The sequence below is a fragment of the Halichoeres trimaculatus genome, unplaced genomic scaffold (genome assembly GCF_033239565.1).
Source record: "Halichoeres trimaculatus isolate MK-OKI-2021-1 unplaced genomic scaffold, fHalTri1.1 fHalTri1_scaffold_2, whole genome shotgun sequence".
NCBI lineage: Eukaryota > Metazoa > Chordata > Actinopteri > Labriformes > Labridae > Halichoeres > Halichoeres trimaculatus.
The window spans coordinates 38,115,142-38,135,788 of record NW_027437180.1 but is presented as its reverse complement, the minus strand read 5'-3'; the positions used below and the strand labels follow the sequence as shown (position 1 = coordinate 38,135,788).

Below are 20,647 nucleotides of genomic sequence, written 5' to 3'. Positions count from 1 at the left end.
ATGTATTGCAGTGCTAGATTTTTAATTCACAAAAATTATTATATTTTATGTTATTCATTTATGTATTGCAGTGTTAGATTTTTAATTCACAAATATTGTTATATTTTATTTTATTGATTTATTTATTTATTTTCAGTGTTAGATTTTTAATTTAAAATTATCATTATATTTTATTTTTTGATTTATTTTAAAATATTATATTTTATGGTATTAATTTATGTATTGCAGTGTTATATTTTTAATTCACAAATATTATTATATTTTATTTTATTTTATTCTACTTATTGCAGTGTTAGATTTTTAATTCACAAATATTATATTTTATTTTATTTACATATTCATTGCAGTGTTAAATTTTTAATTCACAAATATTATTATATTTTATTTTATTTATTTATTTATTGCAATGTCAGATTTTTAATCTAGAAATATCATATTTTATTTATTTATTTATTGCAGTGTTAGATTTTAAATTTCCAACCCTTTGAAGACGTCAGAGGACAGATATGTCCCATCCAGTCTCATCATCACCAGCTCATTCACTGCACAGTTTAATCCAGCTTTCTCTAATCTCAGGGTTCCATTTTGTCATTTTTACAGTTTAACATGAGACAGGACAATTTTCCCATTGTTCCTCTAAACACACACACACCCACATTTCTTAACAGGAAAAACTCCTTTAACAACACAAATGGGCATTTAAAGGGTTAAAATAATCGATAAAATGAATATTTTGTGTATTTGGTTAGGACTGACGTTGAGTGAACAATCTGAGCAATAAATTAGAAAAAAAACTGTTCAGTTTTTGGTAGAGGACATTTTTGTCATAATTTTTTCCTCTAATGTCTTCAAAGGGTCGTACATCAAAGCAACATGAGGATGAAATAAATAAATCTGTTTTTCCTCTCTGCTGTTTAAGAAAACCCTTTTTTCAGCCTTTGTCTGAAAAGCTTTGTTGTAGCTGCTGTCTCTTTAAGGCTCCTTGCTCCACCCCTTCACCCTGATTGGCCAGCCTCCAGAGATTCTAATACGATGACCTCATCATTTTTAAAACAGTGTTTGATCAGTTCACAGACAGATTCAGGGATTTCTACGACATGAGTACATAGAGGTTTGAAGATCTGCACGCGCTCAGTCTGAACACGTGAAGCGTTGTTTGTGGAAGTGAAGGAAAATCACAGTTTCAGAGACAGTGATGTTCAGAAATATTTATTTCTCTTCTCAAATAAATATACTCGACAGGTCAAGGTCACATCAACACGGTGCAACTATTTATAGTCCGAGGGCTCTGAGCGAAGGAGGAGGAGCCTGTGCTGCCTTTAACCAACCGAGCTGATCCAACACCAGGAGCGGGAATCCTCTGGTTTTGTCTTTTCATAAACATCCTTTAGCTTTAGCTTTAGCTTTAAGGCCGATGGGTGGACGAGCAGGACGTCCAGCTGCTGGAGGACATGCAAGGCTCAGAGGAAGGCATGCACACACACTCACACACACTCACACACGTTCCCTCATTTCATCTCACACCCAAAAAACAAAAAGAAAACATGTTTTTTATGTTTCATCCAAACTCTTTCTTTCTGAGGCTGAAAGAGGAGAAATAAATAAAACTTTAAATCAAACGATCACTTCAGTTAAAGAAGCAACTGAACACTCATTAATAAACCTGCTGACTCTCTCAGCTCACTTCTCTTCAAACCGTAACTAAGGGAAAAAAGTTTCTCGATATTTTCTGATTAGATATTCCAGCTTTTGACCAGAGGATACTGACGGAGAATTTAACATCTAAAGTAACAGACGCCTTCAGAAAAAGCTCCGCTAACCATCTTAAAATGAAAAATGAAAATTAATGTGAAGTTTACAAAAATAGTCAAAATTTTTCATAAATCAAAACAAAAGAAAAAAAAATACAGGTCAACAAACCGGTGAAGTCACAACTTTCGTTAAAACATAAATGAATAAAAACGAAGTTTTGTAGGAAAACAATCGAACATTTATGAGGAAAGAAGTCTGAATTTGAGAAGATAGAGTCGTCATATTCGAGAATACAGTCGTTAATTTACGGAGGTTAAGTTGTAATATTGAAAAATACAGCCGCAAATCCACAAAATAAAGCTGCAATATTGAAATATACGGTCGTAAATTTTAAAAAATAAAGCTGCAATATTAAAAAATACAGCCGTAAATTAAAAAAAAAAATTAAACTGCAATATTCAAAAATATGGCCGTAAATAAAAACAAAATAAAGCTGCAATATTCAAAAATACAGCCGTAAATTTTAAAAGATAAAGCCGCAATATTCAAAAATACGGCCATAAATTAAAAAAAAATTTAAAGCTGCAATATTCAGAAATACGGCCGTAAAATTCCAGATAAAACAAATCTTAGCTTTAAATTCAACCAATCTGTGGTTTGAGTTGTGAACAAAAATAAAGTTGTTAAGTTAAAAGATTTCAGTTACAAACTCAGGATTTCTAAATCCATTATTTTGTCTCAGTGTGTCAAACTTTCAATTTGTGATTAAGAATTTACGACTTTAAGTCTTGAATATTACGACCCCACTGATTAGTTTAAAACTTTTTATTGTAATTTTACAAAAGTTTCATTTTCTTTAACCTCTGAACACAGTTTTTATTCAGCCGGTTAGACGGACAGGATCGTATTTCTTTACATCTTTGGTTGTTTACACTCCTGACGTTCTGGAAATATCACAACTTATCATCAGAAATGTTCAACTTTACCTTGGTAGATTTCTTTTTTGTTTAGTATACATCTTTTTTTGTGTGTTGTCTTAACTTCTCTGAATTTCTTCCTTGGTGTGGCTAAAACAAAACAAAGCATTCTGGCTCAACAAAAACAGAAAAATTAGGCAACTAAGAAATCTTTGGTCCAAACTTTTTCCATCCAGACGACAAAGTCAGGGCGCTCCGTTTCCCTTTTTCGGGAAAGAAAAAACTAAACATCGTAATGTGTAGTTCCTTTAACAGCCACTATGCACTGTATTAAAAGGACGACCAGCAGGGGGCGACTCCACCAATTGGTTTTGCTTGTTTTATGATGCATTTTTTTTTTCTTTAAATCAACCAGAAACAGCCTCACATCGCTCTCCGTTCAGGCAGCAGTAGACCAACAACTCCCGTGTTAGTGATTGTTGTTGGTGGAGTTTGGAGGCTGTAATAAAAAAAAGCTGCTTCTGGTTGAAAATAAAACACTTTTCAACGCTTCAGTATGGAAATAAAACTGAAAACGGATGACGCTCAAATAAAACGAACTCAGAGGAAGTCGTGTTTTAAGATAACACGGACGAAAAAATGAGAAACCTTTGATGAGATAATCAGCAGCAACTGGACACACACACACACACCAGTCAGTGAGTGACGGCAAAAATCTGTCAAAACTATCGAATCACTTAAAGGGGAATTCCGTCATTTTTTAAACCAGGGTCGAAACGACTGACGGGTAAAAAAAAAAAAATTGATGATCTCGAAAAGTTCCTGTTTTTGTCCCTGACTGTTACTCATGATTACTGATAGAAAGCAACAGAGGAGGAGGATTCTTAACCACAAACAGCTGTTTCTTAAAGCTCACTGAACACAGGAGTTGTTGATCTACCTCTGCTGTGTTGGGTTTGTCCTTTGTGTGTTTCCTTACATGCTAAGGGATCTAAACTAGAGTTTGGACACAAAACAGAAACGCTCAAACCGATGGGTAGACCAGCAACTCGCATATACCGCAACACTACAGAGAAACATAAGCAAATAATTAAGTAATGAAGGAAAATATCAGTGAATTTATAAGAAAAGCTTAAATTTAAGATGTAAGAGGTGTAATTTTCAGGAAAAAGGCGGTAAATTTAGGATAAAGTTGTTACATGCAACAATACGGTCGTAACTTCACAAAAAATTATTCCAAAGAAAAAAATAAATTCCAAGTTAAAAAAATATGTAGCTTAAACTTCCAGTTTAAGTTCTAAGTTAAGTTGTTTTTAGCTGTAAGGTTGACTTAAGACGGGTCAGGGTCCGGTTTTGTGCAGCACACTGAGTTAACAGACCTGATTTAGGCAGCAGTAGATCAACAACTCCTGGGCTGTTTGCTCCTTTCTGAAACCTGCTTCACTGCAGACAGACACTTAGACCCTGTGCAGAGGATCCAGGCTCAAGAAGGCTGGAATTACCCTTTAATGTGGCGTCAAGTTGTAATTATAAACATTTAGCCGCGTCTGCTAGCTGCACATGTTCCAAAACATCCTGCCTTCATCACTGTCCCCAGATTCACTCGTATCTACTCCTTCTATTTCTATGTTAGGAACATCAGCCAGCTTCTTTAACGTGAAACATGAGAGGAGTCAGAAACATCAAGGTGAACCAGTGTCTGTTAGCTAGCATCCGTCAATGAAAACACACACACGCCTTCGAGGGAGTCGCCGTAAATGAAGCCTGAAAGGTCAAACACGAGCTGATTGGTCCCCGTCTTCAGGCTCCGAGCGCCAACTTTCCCAAAGAAGAAGAAGAAAACCAAAGAAGAAACTAAAGAGGCAGCAGCTAACCGAGTCCGTCCTGTCGCAGTCGTTAAGAAAAAAAAAAGCTCCACTTAGCTTCACAGGTGTGGCTGTGATGTCATCAGGGGGCGGGGCCAGCACAGAAAGGTGATTTTTTTTTCTCATATTTCCTTTCAAAAGTTGTTCACAGTCACATCATGTCACTCCAGGGGTCTGAGAGCGAGGGTCAGGGTTTAAAAAAGGTCAAAGTTCGTCCCAGGCTGTGAAAAAACACGTCAGACTGAAGGCTCTGACGAAGGCGAGGGGAGGCAGCGGAATAACATTCAAGACTGATCAGAGCAAGGAGGAGGAGGAGAAGGAAGAGGAGGAAGAGGAGGAGGAGGAGGAGGAGGAGGAAGAGGAGGAGGGAGTGTTTACAGGGAGCTTTGTGTCACTCTGAACCTGGAGTCCATGAAAAAGTTCTTCTTCTGGGCTGGCCCCGCCTTCTGGCCAGGTGAAGCATCACTTCCTGTTACCTGTTGTCCTTGAGCAGCAGGCGGAAGTTGTGCAGCTGTTGGATGCTGGTGGACAACCTGAGGAGGAGACAGACGGTCAGACAGCTGCTCTCAAAGGCGTCTGTGAGCGGCTCACAGAGCGGCGAGCGTACCTGCCGAAGCCGTTCAGTAAGGCCACAATCTCCTGCCGCGTCAGCTGGAAACCTTTAGACGGGCTGTGCTCCGGGAGGTTCTGGATCTCCTTCTCAGAGAAGAGGATCTTCAGAGCCGTGCCCAGACCCTGAGTCTGCAAACAGACGAGAAAGAGGACCGTAGGATGAAAACTCATCTTTAGCCTGTGTTTTAGCATTTAGCCTCTGTTTTAGCAGGCATAGACTTAGGCCCTAGCTTGTGTAAAAGCCTGTCATCCATGTTTTTTTTAGCCGTTCCCCTGTGTTAGAGCCCTTAGCTTATGTTTTAGCCTTCAGCTTGTGTTTAAGCCTTTCACCCATGTTCTAGCCTTTAGCCTATGTTTTGGCCTTTAGCTTGTGTTTAGGTCCCATCTTAACCTTTTGCCTGTGTTTAAGCTCTTAGCTTGTGTTTTAGCCTTTAGCTTGTGTTTAGCTCCTGTTTTGGCCTTTAGCCTGTGTTAAAGCCCTTAGCTTGTGTTTTAACATTTTACCCATGTTTTAGCCTTTAGCCTGTGTTTAAGCCTTTAGCTTGTGTTTTAGTCTTTCACTGATGTTTTAGGCTTTAGCTTGTGTTTTAGCCTTAAGCTTAATTTTTTGCCTTTAGCCTGTGTTTCAAGGCTTTAGCTTGTGTTGAGCTCCTGTTATAGCCTTTTACCCATGTTTTAGCCTACAGCTTGTGTTTTAGCCTTTAGCCTGTTTTGGCCTTAAGCTTATGTTTTAGCCTCGCCTGTATTTCAGCCTTTAGCTGGTGTTTTAGCCTTTAGCTTTTGTTTTAGCTTTTAGCCTGTGTTTTAGGCTTAACTTGTGTTTACCTCCTGTTTTAGACTTTAACTGTGTTAAAGCCTTTAGCTTTAAGTTTTAGCTTTTAGCTTGTGTTTTATCACTTAGCCTGTGTTTTAGCCTTTAGCTTCTCAACCAAAAAAAAAACGAGAACCCAAAAGGAAACAGAAGTTAAACCTCATAGAAATAGTTGTTGTTTGAACCTCTAGCTTTAAGATGTTTGTATTTGTTTTTATTTTAGTTACACCAAAATTATGTTTTGTGGTAAGATTTTCTTTGGAAACACAAATCCTCTGAATTTCAGTTTCTAACTAACTTCAGGTTGTAGCCGTAGACCATCAACTCCTACCTCCTTAGTCCTGAATAAAAGGGAGGGAACAGTGTGTTTTGGAAATATTTGGGGACTCAATGTTTTTAAAAACTGAACTCAGCTGTTACTGCACATCACATCCTACGGCGTCATCTTTGTTGTCAGGCTTGAATGATTGAATCTTCCCTGGACTTTCGGAACCTTTCAGAACCTTTCAGAACTTTAAGTTCCTGGTACGTCTCACCTGCAGTTTTCCCCACAGGCGACACTTGCTGCAGCCGACACAGTCCATGATCCTGGAGATGTTTTTGAAGTGAAGCCTGAATTCCTCCTGAAACATTTAAAACACAAAGTTTGTGACCAGAGCAGATCTGATGTTTTCCTCCCTGGATGTTTGAATCTATCAGTGTGTGTCAGTGAGAGCTCTGACGTCTCACCTTTAGTGTTTTAGCTTCCAGTTTGTGTCCGGCGAACATGGACTTCTCGTCAAAGTGCATGGGGAACGCTCTGGAAGACAAGAGGAGGAGTCAGTCTGAAACCTACCACCTCCTGATTGTTGGCATCTACCTTCAGATCCTCTTACTTGAGCTCGTTGAAGATCTGCAGCAGCAGCTCCTTGGTGGCGCTGTCCTCCTGGGCGTTTCCCGTGTACAGGTTGACGAAGGCTCGCTCAAAGTACGGCGCCACTTTGTAGAGCGCCCGCAGCTCGATCAGGTACAGGAAGTAGAGGTTCTTCAGCCGCCGCGTGCCCTCTCCCTTCGTCTCTGCTGTGTCGAAACGCTGCCGAAACTCCTGAACGTTTGGACCCCAGACTGAGCGACCCCAACCCTCTGAGGGAACCAAGACAGAACAACAACTCTCATCAGCCCAAAGACTTGCTTGCTTCATACTTTATCAAACAATCTGGTCTGAGGAGGATGAAATTGAAGTTTGAGCTTTTTGTTGTTTTTTTAGCAATTAGCTTTTATTTTCACCTTTTCATAGTACCTAGCTCATGTTTTAGCCTCTAGCCAGTGTTTCAGCCTTTGACCCGATGTTGTAGCCTTTACCTCAAGTTTTAGCCTTTAGCTTGTGTTTAGCTCCTCTTTTAGCCTTTAGACTGTGTTTTAGCCTTTAGCTTCTCTTTAAGCCTTAAGCTCAAGTTTTAGCTTTTAGCTTGTGTTCAAGCCTTTAGCTCAAGTTTTAGCCTTTAGTCTGTGTTTAAGCCTTAAGCCTTATGTTTAGCTCCTGTATTAGCCCTTAGTCTGTGTTTTAGCCCTTAGCTAGAGTTTTAGCCTTTTGCTTATGTTTAGTCCCTGTTTTGTCCTTTAGCCCGTGTTAAAGCCTTTAGCTCAAGTTAAGGCCTTAACCTCAAGTTTTAGCATTAAGCTTGTGTTTATATCCTGTTAAAGCCTCTAGCCTGTGTTTAAACATTTAGCTTAAGTTTTAGCGTTTAGCTCAAACAGTAGCACTAAGCCTATTTTTAGCTTCTGTTTAAGCCTTTGGCCTGTGTTTAAGCCTTTAGCTCAAGTTTTAGCCTTTAGCTTCTGTTAAGCTCCTGTTTAAGCCTTTAGCCTATGTTTTAGCATTCAGCTCAAGTTGTAGCACTAAGCCCATGTTTAGCCCCTGTTTTAGCCTTTGGCCTGTGTTAAAGCCTTAAGCTCAAGTTTAAGCATTTAGCTCAAGTTGTAGCACTTAGCTTATGTGTAGTTTCTATTTTTGCCCTTAGCCTGTGTTTTAGCCTTTAGCTCAAGTTTAAGCCTTAAGCTCAAGTTTTAGCCTTAAGGTTAAGTTTTGGCCTTTAGCTTGTGTTAAGCTACTGTTTTAGCCTTTAGCTCCAGTTTAAGCCTTTAGCTCAAGTATTAGCCTTCAGCCTGTGTTTAGCTCCTGTTATAGCCTTTAGCCTGTGTTCAAGCCTTTAGCTTCAGTTAAAGCCTTTAGCCCAAGTTGTAGCATTTAACTTGTGTTTAGCTCCTGTTTTAGCCTTTAGCCTGTGTTTAAGCCTTTAGGTTACGTTTTAGCATTTAGCTTGTGTTTATCTCTAGTTTTAGCCTTTAGCCTGTGTTTAAGCCTTTAGCATACGTTTTAGCATTTAGCTTGTGTTTATCTCTAGTGTGACCTTTTGCCTATGTTTGAGCCTTTAGGTCAAGTTTTAGTGTTTAGTTTTAGTTGTAGCACTTACCCTATGTTTAGCTCCTGTTTTATCCTATAGCCTGTTTTTTTAGCCTTTAGCCTATGTTTAGCTCCTTTTTAGCATTTGACCCATGCTTTGCTTCTTTTCTAGTGCCTAGCTCATGTATTAACCCTGAGCTGTAGTTTTAGCCCTGGCTTGAGTTTTTTTTCCAGTTTCTTAGCATTTAGCTTGTATTTTAGCCTTTAGCTCGTGGTGTAGCATTTACAAATAAAGAACAAACTTTTGGTGTAGCTGTAGACCAACAACTCCTACTTCCTGTTGTGTGGATCGTTGTTAATGCTAATGGAGGTCATGTTGGTTGGAAGGAAGTGATCTTTCTGTTGTATTAATTAAAAAATAAGATAAATGCATTTTTGGTCATTGCTTTCATCTCATGTCATGTCCTGTCAGGTCATAAGGACTCTAGGTTTTGTGTTTCCCAGACTTGACTTTAAGCTAGCTGTAAGAGGAGGAGTCTGCCCTACCATCCAGCAGGTACTCGGCACACAGGTGGATGTTGATGCTGCTGTGGAGGCCTGAGATGAGCCTGTAGAAGACTCTCTTCTCCAAACACAGACCTGCAGAGATTCAACAGAAACATTTCATCACTGCGAGAAAGCTCCGAGCTCGAACTCTACTCTTAACCTCTGAGACGACTCTGCTTCCTGTCCAGAGCAGAGGGAGCTTCTCACCTTCCAGCCAGTTGTAGAAACCTTCTCCTACAAAACCAGAAACACAAGAATAAAATGAGAGAGTGGATCAGATTTATTAAAACCAGGATTAAAGCCATGACAAGAGGATTCAGTTTTACTCACCGTCATCATCTCCTGAGAAGAAAAACAGAAAGAGAAGAAGCTTGGTTAGATCTCTTAAGTTTGAATAATTTTTAAATTGTCAAACATAGGCCTGGGACTTTATGTCTGGGAGCAAATTTCTGCCTGAAGCGACCCCCATGACAAAAAAAACTGTTTTGTGTCGATGATAAGAGTTTCAGTATCAGAGCTTTAAAGGTTCGTCTGTTCAGGAGCAGAAATGTCTCAACAGAAAGTAAACGGAGAACTTGTTGGTTTTCGGTCTGACTCACCTCTGCTGGGAGCCAGAGGGTTCAGGGGTCGGTACACAGACCTGGGCCTGTCCACAAAAACAAACAGAGTCCATCACAACCCAGATCAGCCCCTGCTCATGAGTCTGTGGTAGGTCTCAGTTTCACTGTCAACAGTTAGATCCATGAAGCTGAAACTGATTCTGTGTGTGTTTGTCTCACTTGAAGCAGTTTTCCTCGTAGATGCTGTTCCAGACTCTCCAGGCTGAAGGACCCTTGTAGCCGGTGAAACGCTCCGGGTTTAGCAGCAGATCCACGTACTCAGCATCAGGGGAGGTTTCATCTACACAAACACACACACACACACACACACACACACACGTTAAAATGTACATACACTAAAAGCCAGGGCAGGGAGAGCACATCTCTTCTATCATTCATGAACGAACATAAAAACATGTCACAGGATAATGCACCTCCACTCTTTTAATGTACATAAACAGAAAAGCCAGGGCAGGGAGAGCACACCTCTCCTCTAAAACTTAGGCAAACAAGAAAATCTAAGGCGGGACGGGCACACCTCTCCTTTCTTACACAGACACATTGAAAGTCAAAGGAGGGAGAGCACACCTCTTTTATCATTTATGAGCAAACATGAAAACAGTAGGCAGGGAGAGCACATCTCTTCTATTATTCATGAACAAACATAAAAACATGCGGCAAGAAAACGCACCTCTTCTCTTTTGAAGTAAATACATAGAAAAGCTGAGGCAGGAAGAGCACACTTTACCTCTAAAACCTAAGCAAACAAGAAACTCTAAGGTAGGGAGAGCACACCTCTCCCATCTTACTCATACACATTGAAAGTCAAGGGAGGAAGAGCACACCTCTTTAATCAATCATGAAAAAACGTGAAAACATATGGCGGGGAGAGCACATCTCTTCTATCATTCATGAACGAACATGAAAACATGTGACAGGATAATGCACCTCCTCTCTTTTCATGTACTTATACAGAAAAGCCAGGGCAGGTAGAGCACACTTTTCCTCTAAAACTTAAGCAAACAAGAAAATCTAAGGTGGGAAGGGCACACCTCTCCTGTCTAACACATACAAATTGATGTGTGAGCAAACATGAAAACAAAAGGCAGGGAGAGGACACTGGTTCTTTTTCCATATAGATCTTAGAAAAGCCAGGGTGGGGCGAGCACAGCTTTCCACTTTAATATCAAGCAAACATGAAAATTCAGGGAATGGGATGCACCTTTACTCTTTTTAAAACACATGTGAAAATCCAAGGATGGAGGAGCACACCTCTCCTTGTTTACATGTACACTTTGAAAGCCAAAGCCAGGACAGCACTCCTTTTCTATCATCCATGAACAAACATGAAAACATATGGCAGGGAGAACACACCTTCTCACTCTAACATGCAAACATAAAAAGCAAGGCTGGGAGAGCACATCTTCTCTCTCAGGATAAGCAGTGAGCTCTGACAGCTGACCTTATACAAAGTAAAGCTGCATGTGAAATACAAATATTATAAACCATGCATCCCCAAAAGGCAGGAGGAGCATCAACAAAGACCCTTGTGGTCCCCCTGATTGAACACTGTGCTAAATCTCTGGTCTGAAGTTAACGGTGAAGAAAAACAGGATCAAAACTGGCTCACCGTCCAGCTCACAGAAGTGATCCTGAGCGTCGTCGTGTCTCGCCCAATCAGCGAAGGCCTCTTTACTCTGGTTACTGAAACAGGAAATAGAGAAACCGCTCAGAGATCACGGACAGGGACTGACAGACAAACAGCGTCATGAAATAAATTCATCAGAGAGCCGACTGAGCCATGACAGCCTGAGGAGGTTAAAACGTGAAGTAATCTTCGTTTAAACGACTCATGGCTCAGAGCAGCTGGTCCACGGTTGGAGATTTCTCGCCGTGTAAACCTGTTTCCCAGAATGCTCTGCAGTGAAGGTCAGACGCCCAACGCTGGGAAACAACCAGACGTTTGTAAATGTTTGACCTGGGCACTGTCAGCCTCTGGAGCTGCTTTGCATTTGGAAAATGAGCAGATAAAGAAGAGAGGAGGGGAGGCGGGGGCGGCGGCGTTACCTCAGGGTGCTGTTGATGGCGCCCAGTTCATTGGCCTGTTCGCACTCCGTCATGTCCGACATGGCGTTGGCTGCCTGCGAGTACTGTGGACGGAGAAACAGAGAGGGAGAGGAGTGGGCCGTGAATGTTCTGGAAACCTACAAACGTCAAACAGTCAGATGACACATTTGCATATTCGTTCGTCGAGGTTCTGACAACCAAAGTTTAAATTTGCATCAACTTTGTGAAGAAGACACGCCTCACACTGTGACAAGAGCTGAACCAAAAACTCAAACCGCCTTAAAGTCAGTTCTGAAGCATCAAGGGAGTCAGCTTCACATTTCTCACCTTGTTGTAGTTTCCAGACTTGATGCCCACGGGGATCTTACTCTGTGGACACAACAAACATGAGACACACGATTAAACAACATGTTTCAGCTTCAGGTCAGGGCCGCAACGATTAGTCCACGATGAGGTCGACCATGTGCAGTAAACTGTAAACAACTGACGTAAAACACTGAACTATCCCTTTGAAGAGAGTGAGTCCACTCTCCCGTCAGGAAATGAGTTCAATTAATATAAAGGTTCATCATAAATCATGGAGCAGGTGTGTGTGTGTGTGTGTGTGTGTGTGTGTGTGTGTGTGTGTGTGTGTGTGTGTGTGTGTGTGTGTGTGTGTGTGTGTGTGTGTGTGACCTCTGACCTCTGGACAGGGCTCCACATGGCAGTCTTTGATGGCACAGTGTCCGTCGTCAGGCCAGAAGGGACACGGCCGCTTTAAGTTCACCTGAAGGGAAACATGAAACACTGGATCAGCTCATGAGACCTGTGTGTGCTTCAGCGTGACGTCTGCTCTCTGCAGGTGCAGCAGGTGCAGCAGGTGGACGCAGCGTGCTCAGCCAAGCATCTGCACAGACCGGTTCTCAGTTTAAAATTAGCATGAGCGGTAATATCAGGGCGTGTCCGCCCCACAGCAGGCTGCCGCGGTGACGCTCTGTGTCAGCACCCGGAGAGGAAACACAGAGGTTTCCTGATCGACCAGTCTCCACCTCCAGCTGATGTTTCCTGAAATGTCTCTGCTACAGTGAAAAACGGATCAGTGCAAAAACCAAAGACACAGAAAGAGGAAGAAAACACCAACAGGCGCGACCAGAGTTCCTCAAAGTGAAAGAAGCGACACCCAGAAACATCCAGCGACAGTTACACATCTCTAAACTGACGTTAGGAAAGACAAGGCTGAGGGGAAGAGACCATTTTCAGATACCAGTAAAGATTAACAAATAATTTTAGAAAAAGTGACGTCTTTGATATTTCAGGAGGAGAAACTGCAAAAAATGACATTCAGAAGCAAAGGTTAGCAGGAGAAGCTGCAAAGTTGTGATTTAAGAGGAGATCATTGCAGGAGAAACTGAAAATTATCAGGTTTGACAGAAGAGTTTTGAAGGAGAAGTTGTAAACACAGCTGTTTACAACAATAATGCAAGTTTGGAGGACGGCTGTGCAGGAGAAGCATGTCACTACAAAAAAAAAGTTCTGTAAAAGAAGCTACAAAAATTGATGTTGAGGATATAAGTTTGACAGAAGCTGGAAAAGTAAAACAGAACATGAAACATCTGGTCTCTTTTCTACCTTTTCTACCTGCTCTTTCCTTGTACATTTAATAAACAGAGTGGGGTAGAGCACAACTCTCCTCTCTCAGGTAGCAAATGTGAAAATCCAGACCACAGAAAGCACATTTACTTTCTTTGATGTACACATGCAAATCCAAGGATGGTGGAGCACAACTTTCTTTGCTTTCACGTACACTTTAAAAGGAAAGACTAGGAGAGCACACCTCTCCTTTCATCCATTATAAAACATAAAAACATATGGAAGGCAGAGCACACCTCCTCACCAGAAAGAGCTGGGGGAGCACACCTCCTCACTCGAATATACAAACACAAAAAGCAAGGATGGAAGAGCACACCTCCTCACTCTAATATGCAAACTTAAAAAGCAAGGCTGGGAGAGCACACCTCCTCACTCTAACATACAAATATAAAAAGCAAGGCAGGGAGAGCACACCTCCTCACTCGAATATGAAAACATAAATGCAAGGCAGGTAGAGCACACCCAGCTTTGCTGAACTAATGTGGCAGGGAGAGCACACCTTCTCACTCTAATATACCAACACAAAAAGCAAGGATGGAAGAGCACAGCTCCTCACTCTAATATGAAAATTCAAAAAGCAAAGCTGGGTGAGCACACCTCCTCACTCTAATATGCAAAGATAAAAAGCAAAGCTGGGAGAGTACACCTCCTCACTCCAATGTGAAAACATAAAAAACAAGGCAGAGAGAGCACACCTCCTCAATCTAATTTGCAAAGATAAAAAGCAAAGCTGGGAGAGCTCACCTCACTCTTATATGCAAATATAAAAATCAAAGCTCATGTTAATATGCAAACAGACAGAAAAGCTGGGTGAGCACACCTCCTCACTCTAATATGCAAACACAAAAAGCAAGGCAGAGAGAGCACACCCCTTCTCTTGGGACAAGCAGTGAGCTCCGACACCTTACCTTATACAAAATAAAGCTGCATGTGAAATTCAAATATTTTAAATAATGCATCCCTAAAAGCAGGAGGAGCATCAGCAAAGACCCCTGTGGTCCTCCTGAATTGACACTGTGTTCCATTTACGGTCTATAGCTTATGTTGAGGAAAATTAAAGTTAAGAGGCAGGAGAAGTCGGAAAAACTGCCATTTTTGAGGACACCAATGCAGGACGAGCTGAAAATGATTCTCTCTGAGAGGACAACATTTCATCTAAGAGGAGGTGTTTGCAGGAGGAGCACAAAAAAAAGACCACATTCAAAATGATAGCTGCAATAGCGCCACCTCAGAGGAGATCTTTTCAGAACAGCTAAAAACAAAAGTCCTTCCAAAGGACACCTCTGTGGGAAAGGAAAAAATATTAGTGTATGAAAGAAGAGCTTTATGTTTGGGAATAGACTTTTACAGGAGAAGCTACAATTTCCTGTCCAACATGAGATCTCTGTCAGAGAAGCTAAAATAAAGACGCTTAAATATAGATCTTGGCAGGAGAAGCCAAAATAAATGCTGTTTTGAAGATCTTAGTAGGAGAAGCTGAAGAAATTATGCAGTTTGAGGGAAGATCTTGGCGGGAGAAGCATAAAATAATGTTGATTTAGCGCAGATGTTTGTAGGAGAAGCTTTGAGTTACACCATTTGAGAAAAGGGGCTCTAATTTCGTAGACCAGGCGCAAGCGCAGGCGCACCTGCCCTGCGGACAGGGCGTGACCAGCGCACTTTGCAAGTTTCCTGCAGTGCCAAGAGAGGCGCAGTCAAGGCGCAGAGGGGCGCAGAGGGGCGCAGAGGTGCGCGTCCACGCCTCCCTCCACACAAATGGCAGAGAGGAAGGAGAAAAGCCGTGAGTGGGTTTAACACAGCCGAGCGCTGTTTTCACTAATCAAATGAGCGCCTCTCCTCGCCTTTAAATGCCCTGCGGCCGAGGCGCAGCGTCTGATTGGTCTGACTGACTCCACAGCACCACGGAGAGAGTGCTGGTAGCGGAGACGGTCAGAGCCGCTGTGCCTGCAGCAGGTCAATGGACAGTGGGGCACATCGGAGGACATGAAGCGCGTCACTGTGTGGGCCAGCTCCCGGGACAGATTTAATCTGTTCCTTTGTCATTAATAGGAGAACAAAATGAAGGGACAGTTACACAGCTGGCTTATCCATTTAGAATACTTTTGATCCACCTGCACTCCTGGTTTGTCATCGCCAAATAGCAGAACCTTTGGTGATATACTGTATACTCTCCTGGTGTCTCCACCGCATCCTCCTTACAATAATGTACTCCATCTTTTTAGATCAGGATAAAAATAAAGACTAAAACAGAGAAATATGGGAAATCACAGGTAAATCCTGAGTGACAAACATTTATTTTGTCTCTTTTTTATTCGTCTTTTCTCTCCCTCTTTTCTTTGAATTAAAAGAAATGAGACAACCAGATATATACTCAGTATCAGATGTTAAGGCTGTTTATTGTTTAATTGTAAGATGTGCATCAAACTTCCAGCTGCCGTCAGGTTAACTTTCCATTATGACAAACGGCTTTAATCTGACATCAGATGTGACGGGACAGTTAATATAGATATAGATGTATATGCTGGTTCAGACGGTTATATTAAATAGCGATTGCTGTGATTGTTTATTGCATTAAAATGTACCTGACACTCTGGAAACCTGCCTCTGAGGCTTTGATGACAGGTGCACCTGTCACCAAATTACAGCTGCGGAGGGTGCACTCCGCTTTGCGTCGAGAATAGACCAGGTTGGAGCTGGTGAGCTTTCAGCGCACTTTCTGCACTGTTTTTAGCACGAAATTGTCACTGCGCCAACATGAATCTGCCGACACCTCCCCCTGGTGCTCCATCACACCCATCTCTGCGCAGACGGTCTACCAAATTGTCAAATCGGCAGCGCACGGCGGTGAGCAGCACGACATTAACACTGTGCCACGAAATTAGAGCCCAAGATCTTTGCAGGAGAGGCTGAAAAAAATGCTATTTGGATGAAGATGTTGGCGGGAGAAGCTGGACCTGGTTAGCTGATTTAAAAAATGAACAGCGTTTCAAACACAGAGGTAGAAATAACACTTATAGCTGTTTCTAAGCAGAGATATTTCAAAGAGGGCATGTCTTGATGCCGTCTCTTTTGAAAGCTTCTCCTGCCACCTTTTCAAACCTCAGGATCAGGTCAGTGTGGGTTCAGGTTCAGTGAGTGTCGTAGTGTTTGTGAGGAGCAGCAGATCTTACTTTGTAGTATCTGAAGTAGTCTTTCTCCGTCAGCTTCTTGATGCGAGGGTAAATCTTGAAGTTGTTGAAGACGTCGATGCTCTCGACGTCGCAGAAGCAGTCGTCCAGGACTCCGGTCAGCTGAAGCAGAAACACAGAGTTTCAGACTCAGGGTCTCACCTTTTGGTAATTCATGGTTTAATATCAGACGATAATTTCAATATTCCCAGGAGACGCTGGATTATTGCTGTCAAAAAGCAGATTTTTACAGGAGAAGCTAAAATAATAATACATCCACCTGTGTGGTCACCTGATCCCAGCAGGTCATCCTCCGTGTGCGCTGAGCGGCAGACCGAGACAAATCAGTTTGACCTGCTCAGCAAATAAACCACTGCAGAGTAAATCTGAGAGCGGCACAGAGCTGGGTAAACACAGGGAGGCGTTAAAGGTGGAGCTCCTCACACCGCCTGTTTGTAGTGAGGAGGTAATCACCTACCTGAGCACACCTGCTTCAGCTGGATTCAAGCCAGAGCCAAATGTTAGCTGCGCACGCTCAATAAGCCTTCACACTACTCAGGTGTTTTCATGGCGCTCACACACGATTGGATGAAATCAGTTATTATGTTGTTATGACGTGTTAGCTGTCAAAACAAAAAGATTCATAAAGTATTCAGATCTTTGTTTTTTAAATCATTTTTTGTCATAAACATTTTTATTTTTCAAATTTAAATCATTTATTTTAGTCTTTGTTTACAAGCTGGGCTGGAAAAAAAGTTACCGCGTTTCTCCAGCAGAGGGCGAAATGTTTTTATTGATTCTCTTGTAACGTGATGTCAGATCCCCCGAATAGATTCTAAAAAGTGACTCACGTGTGACAAGCATTTTTGGAAAAAACACGTCATCATCCGACTTTTTCTCATGGTCTGGTGTTAAAGGAGCAAACTAAGAATCACAAAAATCGAAGACAGGCAATTTAAATCAAATCGTACAAGAATCGTAAAAGAATCGATGCGTTAACTTGGCTCCTCACTAATGGCTAATTAATCTCAAATTTTGGTTTCTTAAAATATATCAGAGGAAGTGGCTGAGTCCGGCCGTCGCTCACAACCCTGGCAGCAAAGGGATTGTTTTTGTATCAGTATTTTCTTTCACAAACCAACCATAAAATGTATTTATTTCATTTATTTTTTATGTTTAAAGTTTCAGTTTCAATTAAAAAATGCTGAAGGCATTCAAAAAAAGTCTTATATTAGAGTTTGACTGAAAGTTTCAAATTATCAGTCTGATGAACACACCTGAAACACAAACATCTGCCACCTCGACGTTAAAACATGGCCTCTTTCTCATACCTGAGTGTGTTGTCACACACCGACCATTAGCACGACCTCGAGGATTCCCAGTGCAGTGGATGTAAAGTCAGTTTAGTGCGCCATGTTATTTTTTAAACTGATGTAAAGCTGAAGCTAATATCGCTAACGCTTCTTCATTTTGTCTCATACTTTACGTGACAGTTAAAGAAACACTGAGTCAAGCTGAACTTCTCTCTCAGTTAAAGTCTTACCTGTGGCAGCATAAAAAGAAGACTTTAAACTAATAAATGAAGCACTTCCTTTTTTTAATAATGAATACACCTTAAACAAGGCTGAAAAAACAAGGTGAGAGTGAGATATGACCTAGCATATGGTAACAGCTCCAGATGCTAAACGAGCAGATAGAGTCAAAACATGAAAACAACCCATGATCCTCTCTGCTATCGTTAAATATTTTACATTAATTCAACTTTTTCTTTGTTAAACAGAAACGCCTGTAAGGTCTCAGCCAGGTAAAAACACTCATCACACACTCTGAACCACAGCTGACCTCTGAATGCAGGAGTCCCCCGAGCACCACGACAGGAAAGAAAAGGTAGACTCCTCTCAGCATGCTGATTAATTCACATTAAAACTCTTCCTCTGGGACTTTGATGCTCATGAGTCCAAACAGCTGCTCTGTCTGAGGCTGAGCTGTCAATACAGACCTCCTGTCCCATGCCTGGCCGAGGCCCCGCCCCCAAAACAACCTGCTGTCAACCCAAACCCCGCCCCTCTGACGCCTCTGTAGTCTTTATCCACAAGCAGAAGCCAGGACGAGCAGTTAGCAGCTGCTGCGCAAAGGACTACAAATCCCACAGGTGGGAGGGGCGTGGGAGCTTTGTCACAGCCAATCAGATTACACCACGCTTTTCTTCCCGGTAATGGAAGCAGCAGGAGTTTGAGGTTAAAAACATGCGACTGGAGCCGATTTAAAGACGTGGAAACTTACTTATTCACCTCAAATTCACTTAGAGTCGAGGTCTTAACGTGGGGAAAATAAAAGTTTTGAACTATGAGATATTTTCAACAAGTAACGGCGGACACGAACGAGGAAACAGCTGAAAAGTGCTTAATAAGTCGTTTACCAACGTTACAAACGGATCATGCGTCCTGAATACGTGTGTTCAACAATTTCTGTCCCTGTCTTGATGATCAAAACAGTAAACAATTTGAAAAGAATGGAAAGAAACAGGAAAACAAGAAGTGAAGACACTTTTTCCGTGTATGGTGTTCTGTCAAGTTGTGCTGCCTCTCGAAAATGCTCCCACATCCCCTAGCAAGACGTATTGACAACTTTATATCGACTAGTATGGCATGACGCAACACGTTAGATTAGTTATTAAGAACGTAGAATAACTGTTGATTTTAAAACGGGGAAACACAAATATCAGCGTGTTTAGGTGTGAAAATACGCGATAAAAAGTGGATTTTAAAGCAGCAACGTTCTCAAATAGGGAAACTAGCGCCGTTCTGGCTCTGCGCATGCGTGGAGGAACTCACTCGGTAGCGCTATTCGATAAAACACCCATACAAATATAAAAGGCAAAATTTTGATTTGTTTAGTCCTGAAGTGTGAAATAATTTAAATAGTTGTATATATTTTTTTAATTTAGAGTAAAAAACTAACATGTTGCTGATAACTTGCATCACTTACAGGTCGTGACGTCAATTTAAGAAGGCAGCAGAAAGTGCTAGAAGATCTCCCGAATCGTGTATGAATGTAAAATCAACGCATCTAAATAAACTAATAATAAACCTCCTCATATAATCGTCTTATTGTCTTTAACCCAGCTCTGAGGTGAGGTGACTTACATGGCAGAAGCAGCTCTGGTCCTGGCTGTCTGAGGCTCCGCTCGGATGCTCTGTGTGTTGTGTTTGAGTTTTCACGTTATCTTGTCGAAACCAGTCCAGGACTAAGTTCCCCAAGAGCCAGGCCAGCAGCAAAACAGCGAAGGCTTGTAGAGTTACTTTCCACATCACTCAATGTGAGGAGTCTCCACCGCTAACAGATTAAAATTAGCCAAGAAACAGCAGGACTTCTGTCACCTCAGCGGCGGAGACACGGTAGCTCCAGTTAGCATCCGCAGGCTAACGGAGGCTGTAAAGATCCGCGCGGAGAAGCTGACCGAGAGGGCCGGCACACAGACACCCTCACGCGGACATCTACACCTCCAACTCCCCTAAAAGAACCAGAGTCATCGTTTACAGCTGCACATAACTGGGGAAGTTTGTGGTCACTTGCATCTCCCTTCAGCCAGAAGTTCAGAGGACACGATATATAACAATGTCCGGTTTGGAATTTCAAAATAAAATAAAACAACACTCAAAGCAAGACCAGGCGAGATTTTTCAAGAGCGCCGAAAAGAACAAATCACGAAGGAAATACCTTGACGTTTCTTATGCTATCTTACTGAAAAGATATATTATTTCAGATGCACATGTAAAATATATATATATATATATATATATATATATATATATATATATATATATATATATATATATATATATATATATATATATATATATATTGTGTTTACATGAAAATTGTCATAGCTACACAATTTAAGAGGCAACCTCCAGTCTTCAATATTTGAAGTCCATAAGGAAGTGTTAAAAACTGCAGTTCCTCCAGTGTCCACTTGAGGCTGGCTGCAAAAGCATTGAGAACCACATACACACCAATTCAAAAAGCAGATACTCACTGCAAAAATAAACAAGGCATGTTTAAAATATAATCCACTTATCTATCACATTCTGTTCTATTTTGCTGATTTTATTTACATTAAAGATATTATAGATATTATTTATATATTTATTATTTTTCTGTTGATGATTCGATTGATGTTATTGTTGTTTTATCCTGTACAGTGTCCTTGGGTGTTTTGAAAGGCGCTTTTAAATAAAATGTATTATTATTATTATTATTATTATTATTATTATTATTATTATTATTATGTATTTA

The 20,647-nt window shown here is 41.3% G+C and overlaps 1 protein-coding gene across 1 annotated transcript; it reads right to left on the bottom strand.

Annotated features, from left to right (window-relative positions):
* Positions 1-3,924: 3,924 nt before the first annotated feature.
* Positions 3,925-19,957, bottom strand: ero1b (endoplasmic reticulum oxidoreductase 1 beta). The gene is made up of 16 exons (XM_074696220.1): positions 19,495-19,957; positions 16,352-16,471; positions 12,235-12,318; positions 11,880-11,921; positions 11,553-11,635; positions 11,116-11,189; positions 9,666-9,786; positions 9,486-9,532; positions 9,217-9,228; positions 9,094-9,120; positions 8,887-8,979; positions 6,833-7,079; positions 6,687-6,756; positions 6,494-6,580; positions 5,142-5,275; positions 3,925-5,067 (listed from the first exon to the last, which is right to left on the bottom strand). The coding sequence occupies exons 1-16, from the start codon at positions 19,657-19,659 to the stop codon at positions 5,007-5,009; spliced, it is 1,467 nt and encodes a 488-aa protein (XP_074552321.1). The 5' UTR covers positions 19,660-19,957; the 3' UTR covers positions 3,925-5,006.
* Positions 19,958-20,647: the final 690 nt, after the last annotated feature.